General features: G+C 44.9%; 1 protein-coding gene across 3 annotated transcripts in view; it reads right to left on the bottom strand.

The window, feature by feature from the left end:
• nup133 (nucleoporin 133) overlaps positions 1–23,256 on the bottom strand; it is a 91,557-nt gene extending 68,301 nt beyond the window's left edge. The window contains exons 1-9 of one of the 3 annotated variants that reach the window (XM_038807960.1): positions 22,963–23,256; positions 20,669–20,787; positions 18,305–18,405; positions 17,285–17,383; positions 10,588–10,716; positions 10,126–10,296; positions 9,719–9,874; positions 9,126–9,196; positions 47–194 (exon numbers count right to left, since the gene is read on the bottom strand). In XM_038807960.1, coding sequence (XP_038663888.1) covers positions 47–194; positions 9,126–9,196; positions 9,719–9,874; positions 10,126–10,296; positions 10,588–10,716; positions 17,285–17,383; positions 18,305–18,405; positions 20,669–20,787; positions 22,963–23,129 — 1,161 coding nt within the window. In that variant the 5' untranslated portion in view covers positions 23,130–23,256. Of the gene's footprint in view, positions 1–46; positions 195–9,125; positions 9,197–9,718; positions 9,875–10,125; positions 10,297–10,587; positions 10,717–17,284; positions 17,384–18,304; positions 18,409–20,668; positions 20,788–22,962 lie in introns of those variants that run through there. The other 2 variants (XM_038807949.1, XM_038807970.1) reach the window with 2 other exon arrangements.
• Positions 23,257–23,833: the final 577 nt, after the last annotated feature.

The following is a 23,833-nucleotide window of genomic DNA, read 5'->3' as shown; positions in this document are numbered from 1 at the left end:
AAATTCCACAATAAACCTGTGGAAACAAGCTTTAACCAAGTATTACCTGATACATTGGACAAAATTCAGTGACCTCCACTCTAATGTCATCAGATATGTGATAGCCATTATCCTGCAGAGTGGTTAAAATGTAATAGATTAAGCATGGAGCGTCTCCTTTGTTCCAGGCTGCTGTCAAAATCACCAGACCCTCCCTGGAAAACAAAGGTGCAACAATTTGAAGGACAAACATTTCTGGCCATTTTGAAACATTACCCCTTTAAAACACAGAACAATAGCATCCAAGAGCAGCCCTCAACTGAAGTTAAGGCTTTATCTATAGAACATCTCCATCACCCCTTGCAGGGCAGGTGCAAGACAGAACAATCCACAGGCAACCCACTGCAAGCAGAAAGAACATGCTGCACTGAGCTCACAACTCTTATTGTGGCAGGGGATTCCCAGAAACATTTCACGGATGTCCTCAAAGCACTCCTGAAGAGGTCAAACACACCCACAACTCATGGGAGTCCCTGGTTGTGACCAACCAAGGTCTATTCAGGAAGGCACCAGACACTTTGCCACACATCATTGGGAGCATGCAAGTTAAGGCATTAAACAGAACACACAAATCTCCAAACAACTCATCTTGTCCTTCAAGCATCACTTGCTTGCATGTGACAGAGTCTGCAGATCACACATTGGACTTGACAACCACCTCTGAACCCACCAACTCAGAGTGGAATCAAGACATGATCAATTCCTTCGGATTACCCAAAGATGTGCGGGTTAGGTGGATTGGCCATGCTAAATTGCCCGTAGTGTCCTAATAAAAGTAAGGTTATGGGGGGGGGGTTGTTGGGTTACGGGTATAGGGTGGATACGTGGGTTTGAGTAGGGTGATCATGGCTCGGCACAACATTGAGGGCCGAAGGGCCTGTTCTGTGCTGTACTGTTCTATGTTCTACCCAAGGTTGTACGGAGCTGAATCATACCCTCAATAAGGAAGTTCCATTGGGGCATTGAAAGGTACGGGGTCATCAATCATAAGCTTTGATGACTTACTGAACTGTACTGGCGGCATTTTCACTAGGTGGGCAATTTTGCATTCTTCATTACTTCAGTGCATTTAGAATCTACCATTATCTCCTCTGCACAGCAAGGTCCTCTAATCCAGGATGGTGACCCAGGATGGGTCAGGGGCAGGTGTCGGGAGGGTCGTGGAGCAATCGATTACGGGAGAGTTGCACAACGCCCGCGACCAGCTGTTGAACCAGCTTTTAGGTTGAGAATGCCTGCTGCCTCATGCATGCGTTCCCCCCTCATGTGGATCCGGTAGTGCGCAGGCCTGGAGTCCAGCAGGGCAGACTGCCACCTCCTGACATCAGTGCGCTGTTCCTGTACCATCTCACCTGATGTCAATGCACTGTCCCAGGACCAAACTTATTTTTTAAAACTGTAATCTTACTGCCAGAAGCTGCAACAAAGAGGCCATGCGCCCAGTACGTAAACTGATGTCATGCGGTGCGCGCTTTTGGCCCAAAATCATGGAGGAGAGGTTCCTCCATTTTGTAGCAAACAAGCAACAGGACTGTGTGAAGAACTGAAGAAGATGGATCATTTTTTAATAAGGAAGAGGGGGCCAAAGACACAAATAGGCCAGGAACTCACAATTGAATCTGATGGGAGAGCGCTTCTCAAGGGGGCCCACGGCAAGACAAAGCAGTGCCGGTGTGAGCTCCAGGGCCTCTGATGAACAACCCATTAAGAAACTGAAAGCGGGAACAAAGCAGTATTATGACGACTTCATGCGGCTTTATTAATGGTGCCAATGCAAATCAAGATGCAAAGCCCATGTGTGCATATCCAGGGAAGTAATGGCAACTGAAAGTTTAAAACCCTCAAAACTTTAAAGGCATTTGAAAATTAAGCATGGCGAGTTCAATGACAAACCTCTTGAATTTTTTCAACGGATACAGCGAGAACTTAATCATCAGCTGAAGTCCTTAACAGAAATGTAACATTGAAGGACAAAGCAACTGAGATTGTGAGGGCCATGTAGGCTCACCTGTTACAAAAATGGTGGGCCCCGGATAAAAAAGTTTGAAAAACACTGCTCCAATCCATCATCCAGGTTAACAGGATCGACTACCAGGTCCTTACACGCCATCTTCTCCAACACCTTCCTGTATTTCACTCTCAAACCACACACCAGCACGGTAGCACAAGTGGATAACACTGTGGCTTCACAGCGCCAGGGTCCCAAGTTCGATTCCCTGCTGGGTCACTGTCTGTGCGGAGTGAGCATGTTCTCCCCGTGTCTGTGTGGGTTTCCTCCGGATGCTCCGATTTCCTCCCACAGTCCAAAGACATGCAGGTTAGGTAAATTAGCCATGATAAATTGCTGTTAGTGATCAAAAGGGTTATTGGGTTACGGGGATAGGGTGGAAGTGAGGGCTTAAGTGAGTTGGTGCAGACTCGATGGGCCGAATGGCCTCCTTCTGCACTGTATGTTCTATACCAAATTCATAGAAATAACAAAGAACAGTACAGCACAAGCCTGCACCGATCATGATGCCTGTCTAAACTAAAACCTTATGCACCCCCATCCTATTCATCAAGTTGCCTCTTTTTTGTTTAAATTTAGCGTACCCAATTATTTTTTCCAATTTTGGGGCAATTTATCACGGCCAATCCACCTACCTGTACATCTTTGGGTTGTGGGGGCGAAACCCTCGCAGACACTGGGAGAATGTGCAAACTCTACACAGACTGTGACCCGGAGCTGGGATATCAAGATATCGCTTAAATATCACCATCGTATCTGCTCACACCACCGACCCCGGTAGTGCGTTCCAGGCACTCGCCAACCTGTGTAACAAAACTTGCCTCACACATCCGCTCTCAACTTTCCACCTCGCAGCACTTCTGGTGGCGGCCATGGAGTAAGAGGTTGCGCATTTGGTAGCTCTCGCTCATGATGGACCTTCTCTCCCAGTTCTTTCAGAATTTTAGGAGAAAAATTCGGTGGAGAGTGAGACAGTGAGGAGAAATCCAACAACATTATATGGAGCCGTGGACCAGAAGTGGCCATATAAGAAGAATTTGTCGAGTAACGAAGGCGACTGTAGAATCTGCAGCATGGAAAGCATGGCAGAGGTGCAGAATCCCGGTTTGGTGGCAGTGGTCAACGGTACAGCTGATGAAGTTCATTCAGGAGAGCTTCGCCAAGCAAAAGGAGGAAGGGTTAGACCCGATTAAGGCAACGATTGATCGGGTAGAACAGGGGCTAGAAGCCCACAGACTGGCGATTCAGAAGGTGGAGGAGAAGGTGTCTGAGCAAGAGGACCATTTAACCGTGTTGGAGGCCGAAGCGGGGTTGATGAGGGACCACCAGAAAAGGCTGCAGGAGAAGATGGAGAACCTGAAGAACAGGTTCTGGAGACTGAATCTGAGGACTGTCGGCCTCCCTGAGGGCAGTGAGGGATGAGACGCGAGGGCATATGTGGCAAGTATGCTGGAAACATTGATGGGAGATGGGGTGTTGACCCAACCCTTGAAGTGGACAGAGCACATAGAGCTCTTGCGAGTAAGTCGCAAGTGAATGAACCGCTGAGAGCAATGGTGGTGCGAATGCACCGGTTCCTGGACTAGGAACAGATTTTGCGTTGGGCTAAGCAGACATGGAGCTATAAGTGGGAGAACTGTGAGTTGCGCATCTATCAGGACCTGGACGCGGAACTGGCCAGAAGAAGAGCCGGATTCAATAAGGTAAAATCGGCCCTCTTCAAGAAGGGGGTGAAGTTTGGGATGTTATGCCCGGCGCGTCTTGTGAGTCACTTATGAGGGCTGGGAACTTTACTTTGAATCACCGGATGAAGCGATGGATTTTATCAAAGACAAAAGGGTGACAGGGGTTTGAGAGCACTGAACCTTGGGGGAGGGTATTGACTATCCCCTCTGACTATGATACTCAATTTTGCAAACATCATCAGGTTGCCCCTCAACCTCTGCAATTCCATTGAAATGGAGGGCTTTAGGGTCAAAGTTCAAGGGAATTTGCTCCGGTGTTCCTACTTTTGCTGAACCACCCAAGCTTATCCTCCTCCATCATTCCCTCAAATAAATGATTAACCACTTCCACAAAGCCCACCACCAACCCTGCGAACCAGACTTCAGATTTAGGATAAGACCATAAGACATGTGAGCAGAATTAGGCCACTCGGTCCTTCGAGTCTGCTCCGCCATTCAATCATGGCTGATATTTTCTCATCCCCATTCTCCTGCCCTCTCCCCATAACCCCTGATCCCCTTGTTAATCAAGAACCTATCTATTTCGGTCTTAAAGACACTCCACAGCCTTCTGTGGCAAAGAGTTCCACAGATTCACCACCTTCTGGCTGAAGAAATTCCTCCTCATCTCTGTTTTAAAGGATTGTCCCTTTAGTCTGAGATTGTGTCCTCTGCTTCTAGTTTTTCCTACAAGTGGAAACATCCTCTCCACGTCCACTCTATCCAGGCCTTGCAGTATCCTGCAAGTTTCAATAAGATCCCCCTCAGCCTTCTAAATAAACTCCAACGAGTACAGACCCAGAATCCTCAACCATTCCTCATACGACAAGTTCTTCATTCCAGGGGTCATTCTTGTATACCTCCTCTGGACCCTTTCCAAAGCCAGCACATCCTTCCTTAGATACGGGTCCCAAAACTCCTAACATTACTCCAAATGGGGTTTGACCAGACCTTATACAGCCTCAGAATACATCCCTGGTCTTGTATTCTAGCCCTCTTGACATGAATGCTAACATTGCATTGCCTTCTTAACTGTTGACTGAACCTGCACATTAACCTTAAGAGAATCGTGAACAAGGACTCCCAAATCCCTTTGTGCTTCTGCTTTCCTAAGTATTTCCAATTTTCAAAAAATAGTCAATGCCTAAATTCCTCCAAAGTGCCTAACGTCACAATTTTCCACTTCATTGCCCATTCTCCTAGCTTGTCCAAATTCTTCTGCAGCCCCCTTGCTTCCTCAATACTACCTGTCACTCATCCCGGCCCTGGGTCACTGACCATGTGGAGTTTGCACATTCTCCCCATGTCTGCGTGGGTTTCACCCCCACAACCCAATGATGTGAAGGTTAGGTGGATTGGCCACACTAAATTGCCCCTTAATTGGAAAAAAATAAATATAAATATATATATATATATATATATATATATATATATATATATATAAAAAAATTGGGTACTCTAAATTTGTATGTTTTTTAAAAAACTACGACCCGTCATTCTGCAGATCTTTGTATCATCTGCAAACTTAACAGTGCCTTCAGTTCCTTCTTCCAGATCATTTTTTTTTTTAAATTTAGATTACCCAATTCATTTTTCCAATTAAGGGGCAATTTAGTGAGGCCAATCCACCTACTCTGCACATCTTTGGGTTGTGGGGGCGAAACCCACGCAGACACGGGGAGAATGTGCAAACTCCACACAGACAATGACCCAGAGCCGGGATTCGAACCTGGGACCTCGGCGCCGTGAGGCAACAGGGCTAACCCACTGCGCCACCGTGCTGCCCCTTCTTCCAGTTCATTAATGTATATTGTAAAACGTTGTGGTCCCAGCACAGACCCCCCCCCCCCCCCGAGGCACACCGCTAGTCACCGGCTGCTATCTGGAAAAAGACCCCTTTATCCCCACGCTCTGTCTTCTGCCAGTCAGCCAATCCTCTATCCATGCCAGGATATTACCCTTAACACCATGGGCACAACTTATTCAACAGTCTCCTATGTGGCACCTTGTCAAAGGCCTTCTGGAAATCGAAATACATAACGTCCACTGGTTCTCCTTTGTCTAACTTCCTTGTTACTTCTTCAAAGAACTCTTAACAGATTTGTCAGACATGACCTCCCTTTGACAAAGCCTTGCTGACTCGGTCCTATTTTATCATGAGATCACAAAGTACTTGGAAGTGCATCTTTAATAACAGATTCTAAATTCTTACCAATGATTGAAGTCAGGCTAACCAGCCTATAATTTCCCGTCTTCTGCCTCCCTCCCCTCTTAAACACTGGTGTTACATTAGTCACTTTCCAGTCCTCTGGGACCCTTCCTGTCTCTAGTGATTCCTGAAAGATCACCACCAATACCTCCACAATTTCCTCTGCTATCTCCTTTGGAACTCTGGGGTGTAATCCATCTGGTCCAGGTGATTTATCCACTTTCAGATCTTTCAGTTTCCCCAGAATGTTCTCCTTAGTGGCCACTGCATTCACCTCTTGACCCCCGATTCTCCTGGAGCGCTGGCATCCCACTGGTGTCTTCAACTGTGAAGACGGATGCAAAAGTAACTATTCAGCTCGCCTGCCATTTCTTTGTTTCCTATTATATCTTCTCCAGCCATGTTTTCCAGTGGTCCAAAGTCTATTTTTGCCTCTCTCTTACCTTTTATATGTTGAAATAAACTTTTCCATCTTCTTTTATATTACTAGCTAACTTGCACTCATATTTCATCTTCTCTCCCCTTATTGCTTCTTTAGTTGTCCTCTGCTCGCTTTTAAATGATTCCCAATCCTCTGGCTTCCCACTAATCCTCGCCACTTTGTATGTTTTTTCCTTTTGCTTTTATGCTGTCTTTACTTCCCTCATAAACCATGGATGACTTGTCCTGCCCTTAGCATGTTTCCTCCTCCTCGAGATGAATTTCTGCCGTGCCTCCCGAATAACCCCCCAAAACCCCTGCCATTGCTGTTTCACTGTCTTCCCTGCTCGGCTCCTTTTCCAATCAATTCTGGCCAGCTCCTCCCTCATGTATTTCTGGAACCATTATTTAATTACAGTACCGTTACATCTGATTGTAGCTTCCCCCTCTCAAACTGCAGGGTAAATTCTACCATATTGTGGTCATTGCTCCCCAAGAGTTTCTTCACCTTAAGTTCCAGAATCAAGTCTGCCTCATTACACATCACCAAATCCAGAATTGCCTGTTCCCTAGTGGGCTCTACCACAAGCTGCTCCAAAAAACCCATCTCTTAGACATTCTACAAATTCCTTTTCTTGGGATTCATTACCAACCTGATTTTCCTAGTTCACATGCATTTTGAAGTTGCATTTTGATTATTGTAATGCCTTTTTTACGTGTTTTCTCTATCTCGTAATTTATTTTCTGCCCCACATCCTGACTACTGCTAGGGGGCCTGTACATAACTCCCATCAGGCTCTTTTACCTTTGCGATTCTCAACTCTACCCACAGAGACTCTATGCCTTCTGATGCAATATCGCTCCTTGCTAGCGATTTAACTTCATTCCTTACTAACAATGCAAACTTACCACCTTTGCCCATTAACCTGTCCTTTCGATAGGACACATATCCTTGTATATTTAGATCCCAGACCTGATCCCCTTGCAGCCACGTCTCTGTGATGCCCACAACATCATACCAGCCAATTGCAATGTGTGCAACAAGCTCACTTACCTTGTTCCGTATACTGCACGCATTAAGGTACAATACCCTCAGTCCTGCATTGACCACCCCCTTTCTCACACTTGTCACCTTTTTGCTCTGCCCGAGGGTGAAGTTCTATCCTCCTATTTCTAGCCTCACTGGCACACAACACAGGGAGTAATCCTGAGATTACAACCCTAGAGGTCCTAGAACATACAGTGCAGGAGGTCATTCGGCCCATCGGGTCTGCACCGACCCACGTAAGCCCTCACTTCCACCCCATCCTCATAACCCCTCCTAACCTTTTTTTGGTCACTAGAGGCAATTTAGCATGGCAAATCCACCTAACCTGCACGTCTTTGGACTGAGGGAGGAAACCGGAGCACCCAGAGGAAACCCACGCAGACATGGGGAGAACGTGCAGACTACTCACAGACAATGACCCAGCGGGGAAATCAAACCTGGGACCCTGGCACTGTGAAGCCACAGTGCTATGCACTTGTGCTACTGTGCTGGCAGCCTGGACGGTAATTCCCCAAGGGTACCAACCCATCTCTATCCCATGCTTCAAGAAGACAGTACTGCCCTCCTAAAAGGCATAGGGATCACCAGGACCCAGAGGTAGGAGACCATCTGATCGAATCCCTGAGTGCCACATGCTGCACCAAATTGGAGGAAACCGTAACAGAGCTAAACTTCACACGCACTCCAGCAGGAAGTGCTGGAGCTTAATTCGTCACCTTGGAACAGCTGAAGAGTCACCTACTCAAATTCACCCCGCAGTTATTCCCAATGTTTCCAGCCACCTGTTTGTCACACCCCAGGACAAAAACACTTAAAAAAAAACACCGAGTTATCTTAGACAATGCCACCAGCAACACAGGAATCAGCACCGCCCACTTTTGAGGTTCTACAAGGATTGAAGAGTGGCAAGGAAGTAGGATATGACAATATCATACCAGAATTTTTGAAACACCTGGGCCCGAGCTCTTATGGCCATAGATTCCAACACTATTCCAAAGAAATGGCGGATGGCAAATTTCATTGCCTTACCAAAACACGGAAAAGACCTAGTCGCAGCTAGCTACCATCCAATCTCTACTGCACTGTAGCTCTACACTGCGTCCACCACAGCTTTACCTCCCCATGTGCACATTCTCACCTCTGGTGTACCCAACAACTCCACCCTTCGTCCAGTCCCTCACACTTTGCCCACTGGCCATGTTATCTGACATCAGTTCACAGCTGTTACAGGCATCATCCGAGCTCCGTAATAAGCAACTGATACTCAGAAAATATATGATCAGTGTCTCCCACCTTGCTGGAATTTTCAAAAATCATCAATGCACCAACTAGGCAGAGTTGATTACTATAGAAAGAATAGTATAAACTGTAGTGCGCAGAACAGAATTGTTTTCCTCAATCACAATTAATCAGGATAAATTCCATTCTTATTGGAGGTTGCAGGCTTGGGTTTTTGCCTCCAATAGAAGACAAACACACTAACCAGACCTAGAGAGGGAACAGTTTGAAAGATTGCAGGGATTGGATTACCTCATTCCAAGCTATTGTGAGAACAACGTCACTGCCATTTCTTTTACACCTTGTCGAAGGGCTACACTAGGCAACGAAAGGATTGAAGTCAATCTTAACAGAAATACTTCAAGTAAATGCAACAATGAGAAAAGGAATTTCACTTACTTGCTCAACTGTAAATCCAGGTACTGCATAGTGATTCCAGATTTAGTGACTTCATAATTTTCATCATCTCCCTAAATTTAGAAGGAGGGTTGAAGCACAAAGTTAACACCGCAATTCTTGTGTGGCTTGGAGGCAACAGGGACAGGAGGAGAGAGTCTGACATTCCACTTTCAATTATATTTCCTTCCCCTGGTCTCCTGTGGCTGAGGTGGTGAGTCATCGGCCAACTCCCGGGTACCCACCAACAGGATATGCAAAGAGCCCAGAAGCGCAGTTCCCAATCTCCAATATCAGATCTGATGGACAAACCCACAGACCCTACACAGAAGTGAAATTGCATTCAGTTTCACTGCTCAAAGAGCACCAAACTTGGATTAAATTTTGTACAAATAGGAAAGACAGCATGATTGCACATAATCACAAAAGAGACCATAATAAAACTGCAAGAGGACTGATAATACGGCAAAATTTCTATCAACCCATAAAAAAGATATTTAACAAAGAAATCTCATCAGCATACACCCTCTGTCAGACTAACTCTTGTACTCTGCACAAACTGCATGCAAAACACATTTTAGACGAACACATCTTACCCAGATCGAATCCCCCAGATCGCCTTTCATAGATCTGTTCAAGTCCCAGCTGAAGATATGGTGCTCAGACATCTCACCCACTTCCCATTTATTCAAGCTGGAATTAGTCAGAGTGTAGAAACACTCATTTTCCTCATCCCACAATACAGAACTCAGCTGTCGGAGAATAAACAGAATGTCACAGCCAAGAAAACCCAACAATATACTTTAGTCCACAATTCTTAGCAAAGTTAACAGTGACAGTATAGCAGTTGCACCGTAACTTTTAATGACAAGAGAGTCCGTATCTTTATAAGAGGATAGCAGCCGTAGTTAACAATTTAAATAATCACTTATTCAACACAAGAATAATAAACTCAAGAAATCAGTTAGCTGCACATTAGACCCAAACAGTGATATAGTCTTACCACAACATCAGCAACTGGTGTCAAAATGCCAAATAACGATGAGACCCTGCGGCCCAGCCCTGATAGCATTCCCTGGCCCTGTTGTATGGGACGGAAGCTCACTTTGCCTGAACCATCTGGTGTTAATCGTATCAACTGGTTCTTCTGGGAAGCGAGAATAAATCCACCTCCCTAAAAGAAAAACCACAGAATGATCGTCTCTGCCCTCAGATCCATCCCCACCAAAAGATAATTTGTAACCACAGTTACCACATTTCAATCAAGGTACTGGAACAATGTTGTGCTTGGGGCTTTAACTAATGAGGAATACAAATGCAAATCACCAGTTCAGTCAGATCTGAATGCATGTTAAAGTGGTGTACAACTAACATAATAGTGGAATTGCATGGTTATAGGTCACTGGCCCTCACATAGGCCCCCTTACTCCGCCTTACTCAATGGGTCGCCAGTGATGGGACTTACCGTTACTGCAGTCAGACACTTCCAGTCATTGCCAAAATCCAGAGTGAGTTCTGTGCAGGATTCCTCATGGGCCAGGCTGGACCAGTAACTTACCACTCCCTGTCTGGAAGCTGCCATTACTGACACAGACTAGAAAAAGGTGATAAAATGTTAATAATGATTAATAGCCGAATGCTTTTACATTGATGCATACAAAAAGCATAGAAACATATGTCCTCAGGTATGTCCTCAGGTAATTGATTATGTGATTGATTTGAGTGTGAGGATGATTTCATAACAAAGAACAAAAATAAAAGCTACACTGGCCACCATAAACAAAACCAAGTTATGAACTATTCATAGTAAGTTTTATGAAGTCTAAAACACAAACTACAAAAGTGCAAGTGCCTGCTATTAAAATAGCTGTAGGAGGAATTTCTCACGGCCCTAGTTTTAGACCCCCTCAATCATAGAATCATTGTAGTGCAGAAGGAGGCCATTCAGCCCATCAGGTCTGCACGAACCCTCTGAAAGAGCACTCTACCAAAGCACACACCCCCATCCTATTCCCATAACACTAACAAACCTTTTGAACACAAAGCGGAAACTTAGTATGGCCAATTCACTTAACCTGTACATCTTTGGACTATGGGAAGAAACCGGAGCACCAGGAGGAAACCCACACAGACATGGGGAGAATATACAAACTTCACATAGTCATCCAAGGCAGATCCCTGGCGCTGAGGCAGCAGTGCTAACCACTGTGCCACCATGCTGTCCAGTCAGCAGATCGGTCTGCTTCAACGCATTTGCTCATCCTTTCAAATTTTCTTTTGCAAGTTTTTTTTGGAAACAGGCGAAACTCAAATTTCTAAGACGACACAACTGATCTGAAATCTATCCTCAAAAAGTGAACAAGATTACTTCAAAATCAACTGAACCTTTTAAAAAACCTGCTCAAATATCAACCACCCGCCCACCCCCTATCATCAATGCCTGCTTCCTTATCTATCCAGAAGGCAGTAAGCACATGGGAGCTGCTGGCACAAGTACTGTTTAAGGTGAATTGCACAGGTGTCTTTAAGAGGAAACTGAACAAGCTTGCAAGGGGGAAAGGAATAGAAGGGAGAAAGGAATAGGAAGACATGTTGATAGGATAAAATGAAGCAGGGAAGAGGTTTATGTAGAGCATAAAACACTGGCACAATTAGAAATCAGTGTCTGTGCTGGTGACGCAATGTAAATCTATATAATTTTGCTCCCCGCTATGTACAATGCATCAGTGAAGAGGATATGTAAATAGTTAATAATTTACAGAAAGGTATTTTCATTTCATTTCACTTGGGCCTCACGGTAGCATGGTGGTTAGCATCAATGCTTCACAGCTCCAGGGTCCCAGGTTCGATTCCCGGCTGGGTCACTGTCTGTGTGGAGTCTGCACGTCCTCCCTGTGTGTGCGTGGGTTTCCTCCGGGTGCTCCGGTTTCCTCCCACAGTCCAAAGATGTGCGGGTTAGGTGGATTGGCTATGCTAAATTGCCCGTAGTGTAAGGTTAATGGGGGGATTGTTGGGTTACGGGTATACGGGTTACATGGGTTTAAAGTAGGGTGATCATTGCTCGGCACAACATCGAGGGCCGAAGGGCCTGTTCTGTGCTGTACTGTTCTATGTTCTATGTTCTATGTTCTATGTTCTATGTTCTATGTTCTATGTTCTATGTTCTCTATAACAGGATTTCCATAGGATTTGTACAAATCTATCAGCAGCTTTAAGTTTTTTAACATCCAGAAAACACAACTGAAATCAAAAACCTTACCATCAGGAGTCCAAACATCATTACACTGATTTCATACTTCACTGCCAAAGTGCTGGTATTAGATTGAGAACGGGAGAATATAGAATACTTAGGGCATGGCAACATCATACATGACTGAATTCTCATCCTCAACAAAGGGATAAAATGTGCTACTCATTTTAACTAAAGAAAACTTGTATTTCAATCATTCATCACATCTTACAGTCCTACATATCAAATTGATCAAGTCATTTGGAAGCACAGAATAGAGTATTGCTGAAAAAAAAACATACAGTTGAAGATTTTCGCCTTGTGTTCATTAGCAAAAATTTGCAAGCATACCAATTGTAAACAAAACAACAATGTATGCTGCAAGGGAACAGAGTGCTGATCGGTTAGCAAGTGGTCTTGAATCAGTAAAAGGTTCTGCCATGGAGAAAACACCTGTCAACAATTAACTGCCAAACTATTGTTAAATTCAAACCAGGCAGGTCGACTCTGTTCATGACACTGCCGTGGGGAATGAACCAGGGAATGGCTGCCCCCCCCCCCCCCAGGCTTTTGCTTATTTCAAGAAAGTATAAGTGTGGACAAGCTCCTTGCGTGCAAAGGACAGGAGCCTGTGTGAATATATGTAGCTTCTAGCACATATAAAAGAGAGACACACTGTGAGCCAGATCTTAATTGGTTGTCAGTGTAATTCTTAGCACAACCTGGATTGTTCTGTCCAATTGCGCAACCACAATGCTGGACACAGTTTTGAGTTTTGCAAGCACAGGCTGGCGAGATAGTCATTATTTTTGCCTGTTGCAAACAGTTGTAGGGACATGATGTTTGATACCATGTCAGTCACTGGGACGCAAGTCCTATATACTTGGCATCACACCAGCACCAAAATTCATACAGCACATTACTAGTTTGTGTGATAGGCAAATTTGTTTTCAGTGATAGCAAATTACTGCAGATGCTGGAATCGGAAACAAAGTGCTTTGACAAAGAGACATCCAGACTGGAAACTTTACCCCTCCCTTCTTTCTCCACAGATGCAACCAGACCTGCTGAGAATATATTTTCACCTTGATGACGGCATCTGATTACCACTTGTGTTGCCAATGCATCATAACAGCGTGCAATGGCTAGCTTTACCAGTTGCTCAATTTTTGAGACACCATTGCAGGGTCATCAGAGGTAGTTGGAGCACTTTTAAGGGTGAAATGAAATGAAAATCGCTTATTGTCACGAGTAGGCTTCAGATGAAGTTACTGTGAAAAGCCCCTAGTCGCCACATTCCAGCGCCTGTTCAGGGAGGCTGTTACGGGAATCAAACCATGCTGCTGGCCTGCTTTAGCCTGTGCTAAACAGCCCCAGTAGTCCCATTAAGGAGTTTGTGAGATATACAGCGAGTAATGATTTAGTCAGAGTAGCCATTATCCTGCAGGCTGGCTTTGATGTGCCCTTTTTAAAGCATCCAGCCTACAAGGTGAGTGAATGGCTCGGGACCCATTTACAGGGTTGCCAATAGGGCCAATCTTAAAGCGTGTGGAACAGTAGGAATCCCAACGCATGCTTTGACCAGTGACGGTAGGCTTGCAGTAGACCATGGGTGAGAACCCCGCATCAGATTTCTCAACTAGCATGTCAAGGAAAGGAAGATCATTTGACTGCTCCATTTCCAAGGTAAATTTGGGTGCAGAATCCAGCCCATTAGGGTAAGGAAATTCTTATATGCAGCTGTGAATTCAAATATTGCAAATGTATCAGCTACATAGTGGAAATATGCAAGGGGAGGAGATTGTGTCATTCCATCAAAGACGTATTTCTCTTAGAAACCAACAAACGAGTTTGCAAGCGCCCCATGGCAACCATCTACTTGGGAACACGTGGCGTCACTAAAACCAAACTAGTTGCTGAGTTCACAAGTTCAATGAATACAGGTTCAGACAATGGTGGTGCGTCTAATTGCCATGATATAGCGATATGGTCTAAATGTCAATGGCTTCTTTGAGCGGTACATTGGTGAATTGGCTAGCAATATTGAATGAGCACATGGACAGGGCATTGCTATTGATATGCAAGCCCTGTATTATGCTCTTCACAAAAGGTAAGTTAATCTTTCATCGTGCACGTGGAGAATTTGCTCAGAACTGGTTGCAGCAGCTCACCCAACCATTCGGTCAATTCATGTTATGCAGAATCAGACATCAATGAGAAAGGTGAAGATAAAAACACCATAGTCCCACCTGACCATAGGCTGCTTTCCCCTTTGACGCAGAGAGCTGACTGGTGGTGATTTAACCCGAGAATCACCACACCTCTGGCGAGGGGCAAGGTTTTGAAGACAGGGCCTTCATGAATAACCTCAGCCGGTATTGCACCCGCACCGCTGGCCTCACTCTGCATCATGAACCAGCTGTCTAGTCAACCGAGTTAAACCGGCGATGAGATAGGACATCAAGGGAAAATCCTTTTTGTGCATCTTCCAAAGCACATAGGAAAAAGCACATTACTTGTCCTAAAGGTTTGGGAATCTGTAGAATTAGCGACCCCAAAGTGCTGCGGATGCTGGGATCGTGAGTAAATTAAAGGAAGAGTTAGACAGGTTTTTAATTGGCATTGGGTTGAAGGGTTATGGAGAACAGGCAGGACAGTGAACTTAATGCCAGGATGAGATCAGCAATGATCGAATGGCAGAGCAGACTGGATGGGTCAAATGGCCTAATTATGCTCCTATATTTCGGTATTTTACAAACTTATGAATCCTAACATATATACCACTCGACAGCTTGCCAGAAGTCCAACAAGCAATTTTGTAACTTTCTCTTGAGCAGGGTTGTCTGGTCATGCTTAGCGACAGGTCCAATGACTAGAAATTTGGACACGCCAATCTTAATGATGATCTGAGCAACCGTTCCACATTATACCACTCAAGAAGCCATTGATATTTACACTGCATCACTAGGTCATGGTAATCTAGATGTCCCACCATTATCTGAATCCGTGTTCATTGAACTTATGAACTCAGCAACTTGTGCAGCTGAGTTCAGTTTTAACACCATGCATGCCCAAATAGTTGGTGTTGCCATGGGATCCCCTGTCTTCTCAGCATGCAAACACCTTTTGGTGGTTTCCATGAGAAACAAGTTCTTGACGAAATGAAACCCAATCACTTACCCTTGCGTATTTCAGAAACGTAGATGATATATTTACTACATTTGAATCCACAGCTGCAATGCAAAAGTTTCCTTACCTCAATGGGTTCCATCCTGCATTCAAATTCACCGTTGAAACAAAGCAGTCAAATGTGCTCCCTTTCCTTGACGTGCTAGTTGAGAATTCTGCCAAAACGTTATTTATTACTCTCAACCAGAAGCCTGCCTTCACTGGTCAATACTTGCGCTAGGATTCCTACAGTTCCACATGGTAAGATAGGCAACCTCATAAATTGGGGCCAAGCCATTCGCTCACCATGCAAGCTTGATGCTGAAATAGGGCGCATCAAAGACAAACCGTGGGATAATGGCTACCATGATTTGATCATTGCTCACTGTATATCAGAAAACCTCATTGACGGGCTTAAGGCTGCAAACCATTGCTCCTGAAAGTGCCCAGTCTACCTCCGAATATCATGGAAGGGCAAGGTGTCTCAAAGATTTGAGCAGAAGAAGCTAGTCACTGTATGCTGTTGTTATTAGGAGCAACACGAGTGGCATGCTCAACAGGATGCTGCCATCAAACCAAAAAGACGTTCCATCTATCACACAAATTAGTAATGTGGTATATGAATTTCAGTGCTGGTTTGATGCCAGGTATGATGGCCATATATCGCAATGAATGGCAAATAGCATGTTACATCAGCTATGCGAAACAAGTACTGACCGTACCCAATCAGCCCCTGCTTGCAAAATTCAGAACATAGCTTTCAACATTTGATGTGATTTCATGATTGATACCACCTGCTGAACAATCCTAATTGTGTTAATTATACTGATAACCAATTTAAGATAATCAGTTGGCCTTGCATCGTCTCACTTGTTTGTGCTGGAAGCTACATGAATTCACACAGAAGCAGGCAAGCCTAATTGTGACAATAATAAAGATTATGTCCACTCAATGCATCCCTTTCAATTAAACAAAAGCTTGGAGGACAGCCATTCCCTGGTTCATTCGCTATGCCAATGCCTTGACAAGAGTCCACCTGCCTGAATTTAAATAATAGCTTGGCAGTTAATTGTTCCCTTGTGTATTCTCCAATGCCTTGACCAGAGTCCACCTGCCAACCATTCAGCATTCACTTATCATGCAGCATAAACTTTTGTTTCCTTTACAATTCATATTCTTGCAAATCTGTCCTGATGAATACAAGACGAAAGCTTTTGACAGCATCTTTATCTTCCTGAGTTCTCAACTGATTATTGTTAAAGCATACATTTACACTGCTTTAATTGCCAAAGTGAAGTCTCAGAAACAGTGGTGGGATCTGATTGCCAATTAGTCTATTTCTTGGCACAGGTCAGCGCACGATAAATGTTTCAAGCCGATTACGTTCAGTGAAACACATAGACCAGGTCTCAAGTGTGAATGTGTTAACCAAAACCAATGTCTTTTTGACAACATAGGAATCTCTCTCTACACAGAGTTGAGAGCATGGAATACGCTGTTAAATGGCAGGTTCAAAGCAGATTGCATTTAAGAAGCCTGACGTTTACATAATGAGGATGGGACCCAAGGCAGCGGTATTACATCGGGAGGCGGCTCATGTTAACCATCAAATCCACCATAGACCATCTGGATAAAATGATTTGTTTGTACATTTTAGATCCTTGGGATTAACTGCCAGCATAAATTATGTGCACAAGTCCCAGAATAACATTGACTAAATCCACAGATGGTTAAACAGGTGTTCTCAATACATGCAGGTACTCACCTGAATGGAACAGTGTTCATTTGGAAGAGATAAAGCGATCAGGTCTGCAACGTATGGGAGATCACAGGGTGGCAACTGAAATTCTTTACACACAGAAAGCTGTGGGGGAACAAAACTTGAGCAAAACTTCCAGAAACATGTTGAGTAAAATGTGTGCGTACACAAACCTTTTTCTCAGTATCAATTTTTAAAAAAAATCTACATCTTGGTATCAAATATATTTTTTAATCTACAAAAGGTAGGAGTGACAAATGTGGCCAATTTTCTGGACATTACTTGAGCATAATATATCCAAATTGGATCAGCATTTATTTGCTTCCGTGCTTTCCACAATACCTTCATGAAAGTAAATGTAAACAGTTCCTTAACCCAACATGCCCATGTACTTTGGGCAGCCTCATGGTGGATAAAGGGTGTCTGGATAAAGGGTGTCACGGCTGTTGAGTTTTCAGGGAAGCCCTCCTTCAGTCAGGAGGCTTGGCCTCAAGAAGATGTACACATCAGGGTCATAGTAATTGCACTTCGGACCATGCATAATAAAGCTTCAAGCCAATTTCAAAAGAGACTTGCCTTTATACAGTACTTATCATAATTTCAGGACCTGCTAAAGCATCTTGCAACCAATAAAGTAATTCTGAAGTGAAATCACTGTTGAGGGAAATGCAGTGGCCAATTTGTGCAGAGCAAGATTCCACAAGCAATGTGACACCAGGTCATCAGCTCTTGCAATCTTGATTGATGGATAAACACTGACCCATACACGCCAGCGATAACTTCGGTTTTTCTTTGGAACAGTGCCATGGGATCATTTATCTGAGGGAGCAGATGAGACCTCGTTTTAACATCTCACCTGAAAGATGGCACCTCCAACTGTACAGTACTGTAGTGCCAAATAGATTTTTGTTCTCAAGTCCTGGAGAGAGACTTGGACCTACAACCTCCTAATTCAGAGGAGAGACGCAGAGTGAACTACAACTGAACCATCAACAGATTGAAATGTGAAGTGTGAATGCTTGCTACCTTCACAATGGACATCTGACCAATCTTCCAGACAATCAGTTTTTCACCACAAACTAGCCACGCCCATCCATTGTCACTTATTTTAACACTTAATGGCTCATCTGCTAAAATAAAAAGGTCTCACGTCAGGGAGTCATAAAAAATACATCCATTACAATAATCAGAGCTGCACCTCTCTCCCTAAACCTCTTCATTCCTAAAAATCTCCTGAAACCCAGCTCTTTCACCGAATGTTTGGCCACTCTTCCTAATCTACCTGGCCCATACGAAGAACTGGATTTCCTTCTACCCATCTGTGAAATGATTTGGAGTATTTTTCAGGTCAATTAATGTCATAAATGCAGTATCGTTATCTAGTTGCATTCAAAAAGATCACGAGAATGCAGTGTCTATAGGACAGAAAATTAAGAATGCAATTAAGGGCAGCACGGTGGCAGTGGTTAGTGCTGCTGCCTCACGGTGTCGAGGTCCCAGCTTCGATCCCAGCTCTGGGTCAATGTCCGTGTGAAGTTTGCACATTCTCCCCTTGTTTGCATGGGTTTTGCCCCCAAACCCAAAAGATGTGCAGGGTAGGTGAATTGGCCATGCTAAATTGCTCCTTAATTGAAAATAAAAAATGAATTGGGTACTCTAAATTTTGAAAAAAAGAATGGGTCCAGAGCACACATATAATTCACTCGCCATGTTAAAGTTATGCATTGCGTCATTATGCTTATAACTTCATGTCCAAGTTGTAATGGAAACTGCCTAATGTGTGACCTAATTACATCCTTAGACTAACCATGGCACCAGGTTGTGCAAATACACTGCAATACAGAGAGTTACCATGAAATAGAATGCAAGAAAGCATGAAAACACATGGATGTTTCAAAGATGCTTCCAGTGGTGCACAGTGAGATTTGGTGATAATGCTTTTACTTCACTTTCACTGGATCAGAAAATAAATATCAACATAATAATAATAATAATAATCTTATTGTCACAAGTAGGCTTACATTAACACTGCAATGAAATTATTGTGAAAATACCCGAGTCGCCACACTCCAGCGCCTGTTCGGGTACACCGAGGGAGAATTCAGAAACTCATCTAACAAGCATGTCTTTCGGGACTTGTGGGGGGAAACCAGAGAGAACCTACGCAGACACTGGGAGAAGCTGCAGATTCCGCATAGGCAGTGACCCAAGCCAGGAACTGAACCTGGGTCCCTGGCGCTGTGAAGCAACTGTGCTACCGTGCTGGCCGTAATGTTGTTCAATGTGTTGGTTACTATCCATAAAATACTGTAAATAAAAATTGAGCACTGCTAAAAAAAAGACATATCAAAGTTTTTTGTCTTGCACTCATCAGGACACTTCACAAGAATATTGATATAATGTAAAACAATAATTTATACTGTAGGATAAAGAATGCTGGTTGACTGACAAGTAGATTCTGATTGCCATGGAGAATGCATCTGGTGATTTTTTCCCCTCTTTTTATTGGTATTCTTGCAAAGTGCCCTGATGAGTGCCAGACAAAAATTTTCGATATGTCCCTTTTATGAGCTCAAGTTTTGCACACCAAATTACTATAAAATAAAATTTACTAAACAAGTGATCACAATATTCAATCACATGATGTATGCATGAGAGCTTTAACCTCCAAACATTGGTTGGTAAAATGAAATGCAGAATATGCCAGTGTTTTAGAATGTTGTTTGTTAAGTAAATATCTACTTGAGAAGCATATTTACAAGTATTGTATGTACCCTAATTTTTACTAAATTAATGCATGTGACAAAACTAGTGTCATTGCAGGCACAACAGTAGTTTTGATTGGACAAACACTGTATTGATTATTTCCATGACAAAGGAACCTTGGGGGCCATGAGATGCCCTATTTATTCAGTGTGACACCTATCATGGTCTGTGTTGCTCGATTATCTCTTGACAGCCCATTGTACGAAAAGCTGACAACAGAGTGCAGAGAAGAGGCATCCTTGTTATATCACTTTAGTATCAGGGAAGGAGAATTGAGATGGCTGCATGTCATTTAAAGGATGTTGTAATGATTGTGGCTGTGCCTAGATTACCTCTGACAAGCAATTCTAAAGTGTGAAACATTAAGAGAGATAGCAATGCCACCGGTGCAATTACACATGGAAGTGTGCAGTAATTCAATACAAAGTACTCTTATCATTTAAACAGCTTGAAATCCAACCAAAAAAACACTAAATTTACCTTATTGGGAACAGAGAGGATGAAGAGTTTATTATCTCAATGAGCAGACACATTGGAAAAAATGCACCCCATGCAATATTTTTGAACTGCCTTAACACAAAGGATTTAAATACCATTTAGTTGTTTAATAAAAAAGAAAGTTACCTTCAGCTAGGGTTATGGCCTCCATCACCTTAACAGGAAGAGAAGATCCAAAACTCCTGATTTCATAGTTGAGGGTCTCACCAACTGTTTGATACTGTGCTCCTCTGGTTGGGGTTGAACTGGAGAAGAAAATAATTCCAGTCAAAGCTCTCAGTAGTGACTGTATTAAAAATCATAAAACTAATTAACATACTTGGTTAGAAATATGCTCTGACTTTTCAGGGATTTAACAAAACTATCTGATACAGTAGCAAAGATTCGGGTGATCTAAACAGAACACTTTTTAAAATTAATTGGGCCAAGGAAATTCGCAGACCCAGAAAGACTTGCTCCATAGTAAATTTCAAACGATTCCTATAATGTCCAGTATCTGTATATTTCATACTGTAATATAAAAAGAGATGAAGCAATGGCAGAGAAGCAGAAGAGCGTGAGAGATCATGAAAACTGTCTTAGTGGCCAGAAGTAGAGGATGCTGGTTGAAGATTCTTTTTGTGACTCCAAGTCCATTCCAGTGCTGTTCAGCAGCTATTGCTGCTGGCTCCCTTATGGGTGACACAAAAGTAGTGAGGACGAATGCCTTAGATTACAGGATGATACAGATGGGTCAGGGTTAGGATAAATGGTCGGCACAACATCGTGTGCCAAAGGGCCTGTATTGTGCTATACTGTTCTATGGGTTGGTCAAATGGGCAGAACAGTGCTAAATGGAATTTAAGCCTGAAAAGTGTGACGCATTTTGGATGACTAACAAGGAAAGGAAACACACAATGAATGGTAGAATGCTTGGAGTTACAGAGGACCAAAGGAATCTTGGTGTAAATTCATAGGTCCCTGAAGACAGGAAGGGGCAGAATTCTCCGACCCCCGGGGTCGGTCGGCGGACCCTCCATGGTGATTCTCCGGCCCGCAATAGGCCGAAGTCCCGCCGCTGACAGGCCAATCCCGCCGGCGGGAATAAAAACACCTCTGGTGTCGGCGGGATTGGCGGCACGGGCGGGCTCCTGGGGTGGGTGATCTGACCCCAGGGGCTGCCCCCACGGTGGCCTGGCCCGCGATCGGAGCCCACCATGGCCTTCACCATGGAGGGGGCAGAAGAGACCCCCTCCCCTGCGCCGGTATGACGTCAGCAGTCGCTGACGCACCGGCACATGTGCGGACTTCCGCCGGCCGGCAAAAGCCTCGGCCCTGACTGGCGAGACGCCAAAGGCCGTTTGCGCGGTTGGCGGAGCGGCAACCACTCCGGCACGGGCCTAGCCCCTCAATGTGAGGGCTTGGCCCCAAAAGGTGCGGGGAGGCCCGAAGCCGGAGTGGTTGACGCCACTCCAATACGCCAGGACTCTCTGCCCCGCCGGGTAGGGGAGAATCCCGGCCATGGTGTTTAAGGCGGCATATGGGACATTTGCCTTTATTACCAGAGGCATAGAGCATAAGAATAGTGAGGTTATGATGGTGCTGTATGAAACACTCATTAGTTCACATTAGCCTCACTATAAGAAGGATACAACTGCAATAGAGACGGTGCAGAGGAGATTCAACAAGATGTTGCCTGGGCTTGAGCATTTCAGCTTTGAAGAGATGCTGGTTCGGCAGGGATAGTTTCTCCCCCCCCCCCCCCCCAGAGCAGAGAAGGCAGAGGGTGGAACCTGACTGATACATACAAAATTACTGGAGGGGTCAATAACCAGAGAGCTTAGATTTACGGTAAGGAGTGGGAAATTTAGAATTGGAGGAAAACCTAACTCACCCGGAGGGTGGTGGGAATCTGGAACTCACTGCCTGCAAGGTTGGAGGAGGTGGGAACCCTTATAAGTTTAGTACCTAGATGAGCACTTAAAATGCCATAGCACACATGGGGTAGAACGGTGGCACAGAGGTTAGCACTGCTGCCGCACAGCTTCAGGGACGCAAGTTCAGTTCCAACCTTAGGTGACTGTGTGGCATTTGTACGTTCTTTCTGTGGGTTTCCTCAGAGTGCTCCGGTTTCCTCACAAAGTCCAAAGATATGGTCCAAAGGATAGGTGGATTAACTATGCTAAATTGCCCCCGAGTGTCCAATGCCTGAGAGTAAGGTTAGTGGGATAGGGTGGAGGACTGGTCGGAGGTAGGGTGCTCTTTCAGAGTGCACTCAATGGGCCGAATGGCTTCCTTTTGCACTGTAAGGATTCTAAGGCTACCGACTAAATGCTAGAAAATATGATTAGAATAGATAGGTATTTAATGGTCAGCACAGACATGGGCCGAAGAGCTTCTTTCTGAACTGTAAAACTATTTCCAGCCGCAACAACACTCACCGAGCACAGAGGTTGGACCGCCAGGCCGGGGACAAAACCCCCGGCCCGCCTGTCGACACACTTCGCCGCCCCTGCACCGTAAAGCCACCGCCGCTCCGGCTCAGCGGAGACCCAATGCAGCCCGTGATGGTCCGCTTAGCGCCGACAGGAGTCCGCGGGGAAAACATTGCGAAAGTCCACACCAACGGTCCTAAATCTCTCTTTTCCCCCCCGGGCCTCGGCCTTTCAAACTCCCGCACGCACCGCAATGCCACTGCGCCTGGCTGGTCCGTGAGGCTGATTGGTCACATTTAAGAGGCTCATGCAGTAAACGTATGTCTAATTGGTCTGAAATACTATTTGGCTCTAACAGCGCTCCTGATTAGTGAACACTGTAAACACCCCTGACTAATACGTGAACGCTCTCTGCTGGGAGTCGCAGCCGACGGGGACAATCCAGCCAGCAAGCAAGCACCGCCCCTTCCCACAGGCTCCGCCCACACCGCGCGCGGGCCCAGCTCGCGGGCACGCTCTATCCCTGCAGCGACTCAACCCCCAAACCACGCCCCCCGGCAGAGCTCCACCCCCGGCCTGCCTGGGTCCCGCCCCCCGCGACCTGCCTGAGCCCCGCCCCCGCGACCTGCCTGAGCCCCGCCCCCAGACAGACACAGCCTGGGACACGCCAGGGGCCTCGCACATTAGGTGCGGCCCGCCCTAGCAGCCCAGGCAATCATGCTATCAGGTCCACCATTCGCTGGAGGCAGGAACGTGTGGTTAAAATTAGAATCTGATCAGTCATAATCTTCCTGAATGGAAGACCAAGCTAAAGGGGCCGAGTGGCCTCCACCAGCGACTAATTCAGGAAAGGTGATAAATCGAAATCAACGCACAT

This window comes from Scyliorhinus canicula, chromosome 1, assembly GCF_902713615.1.
Source record: "Scyliorhinus canicula chromosome 1, sScyCan1.1, whole genome shotgun sequence".
In the NCBI taxonomy this organism is placed as follows: Eukaryota; Metazoa; Chordata; class Chondrichthyes; order Carcharhiniformes; family Scyliorhinidae; genus Scyliorhinus; species Scyliorhinus canicula.
This window is presented reverse-complemented; position numbering and strand designations above follow the sequence as displayed.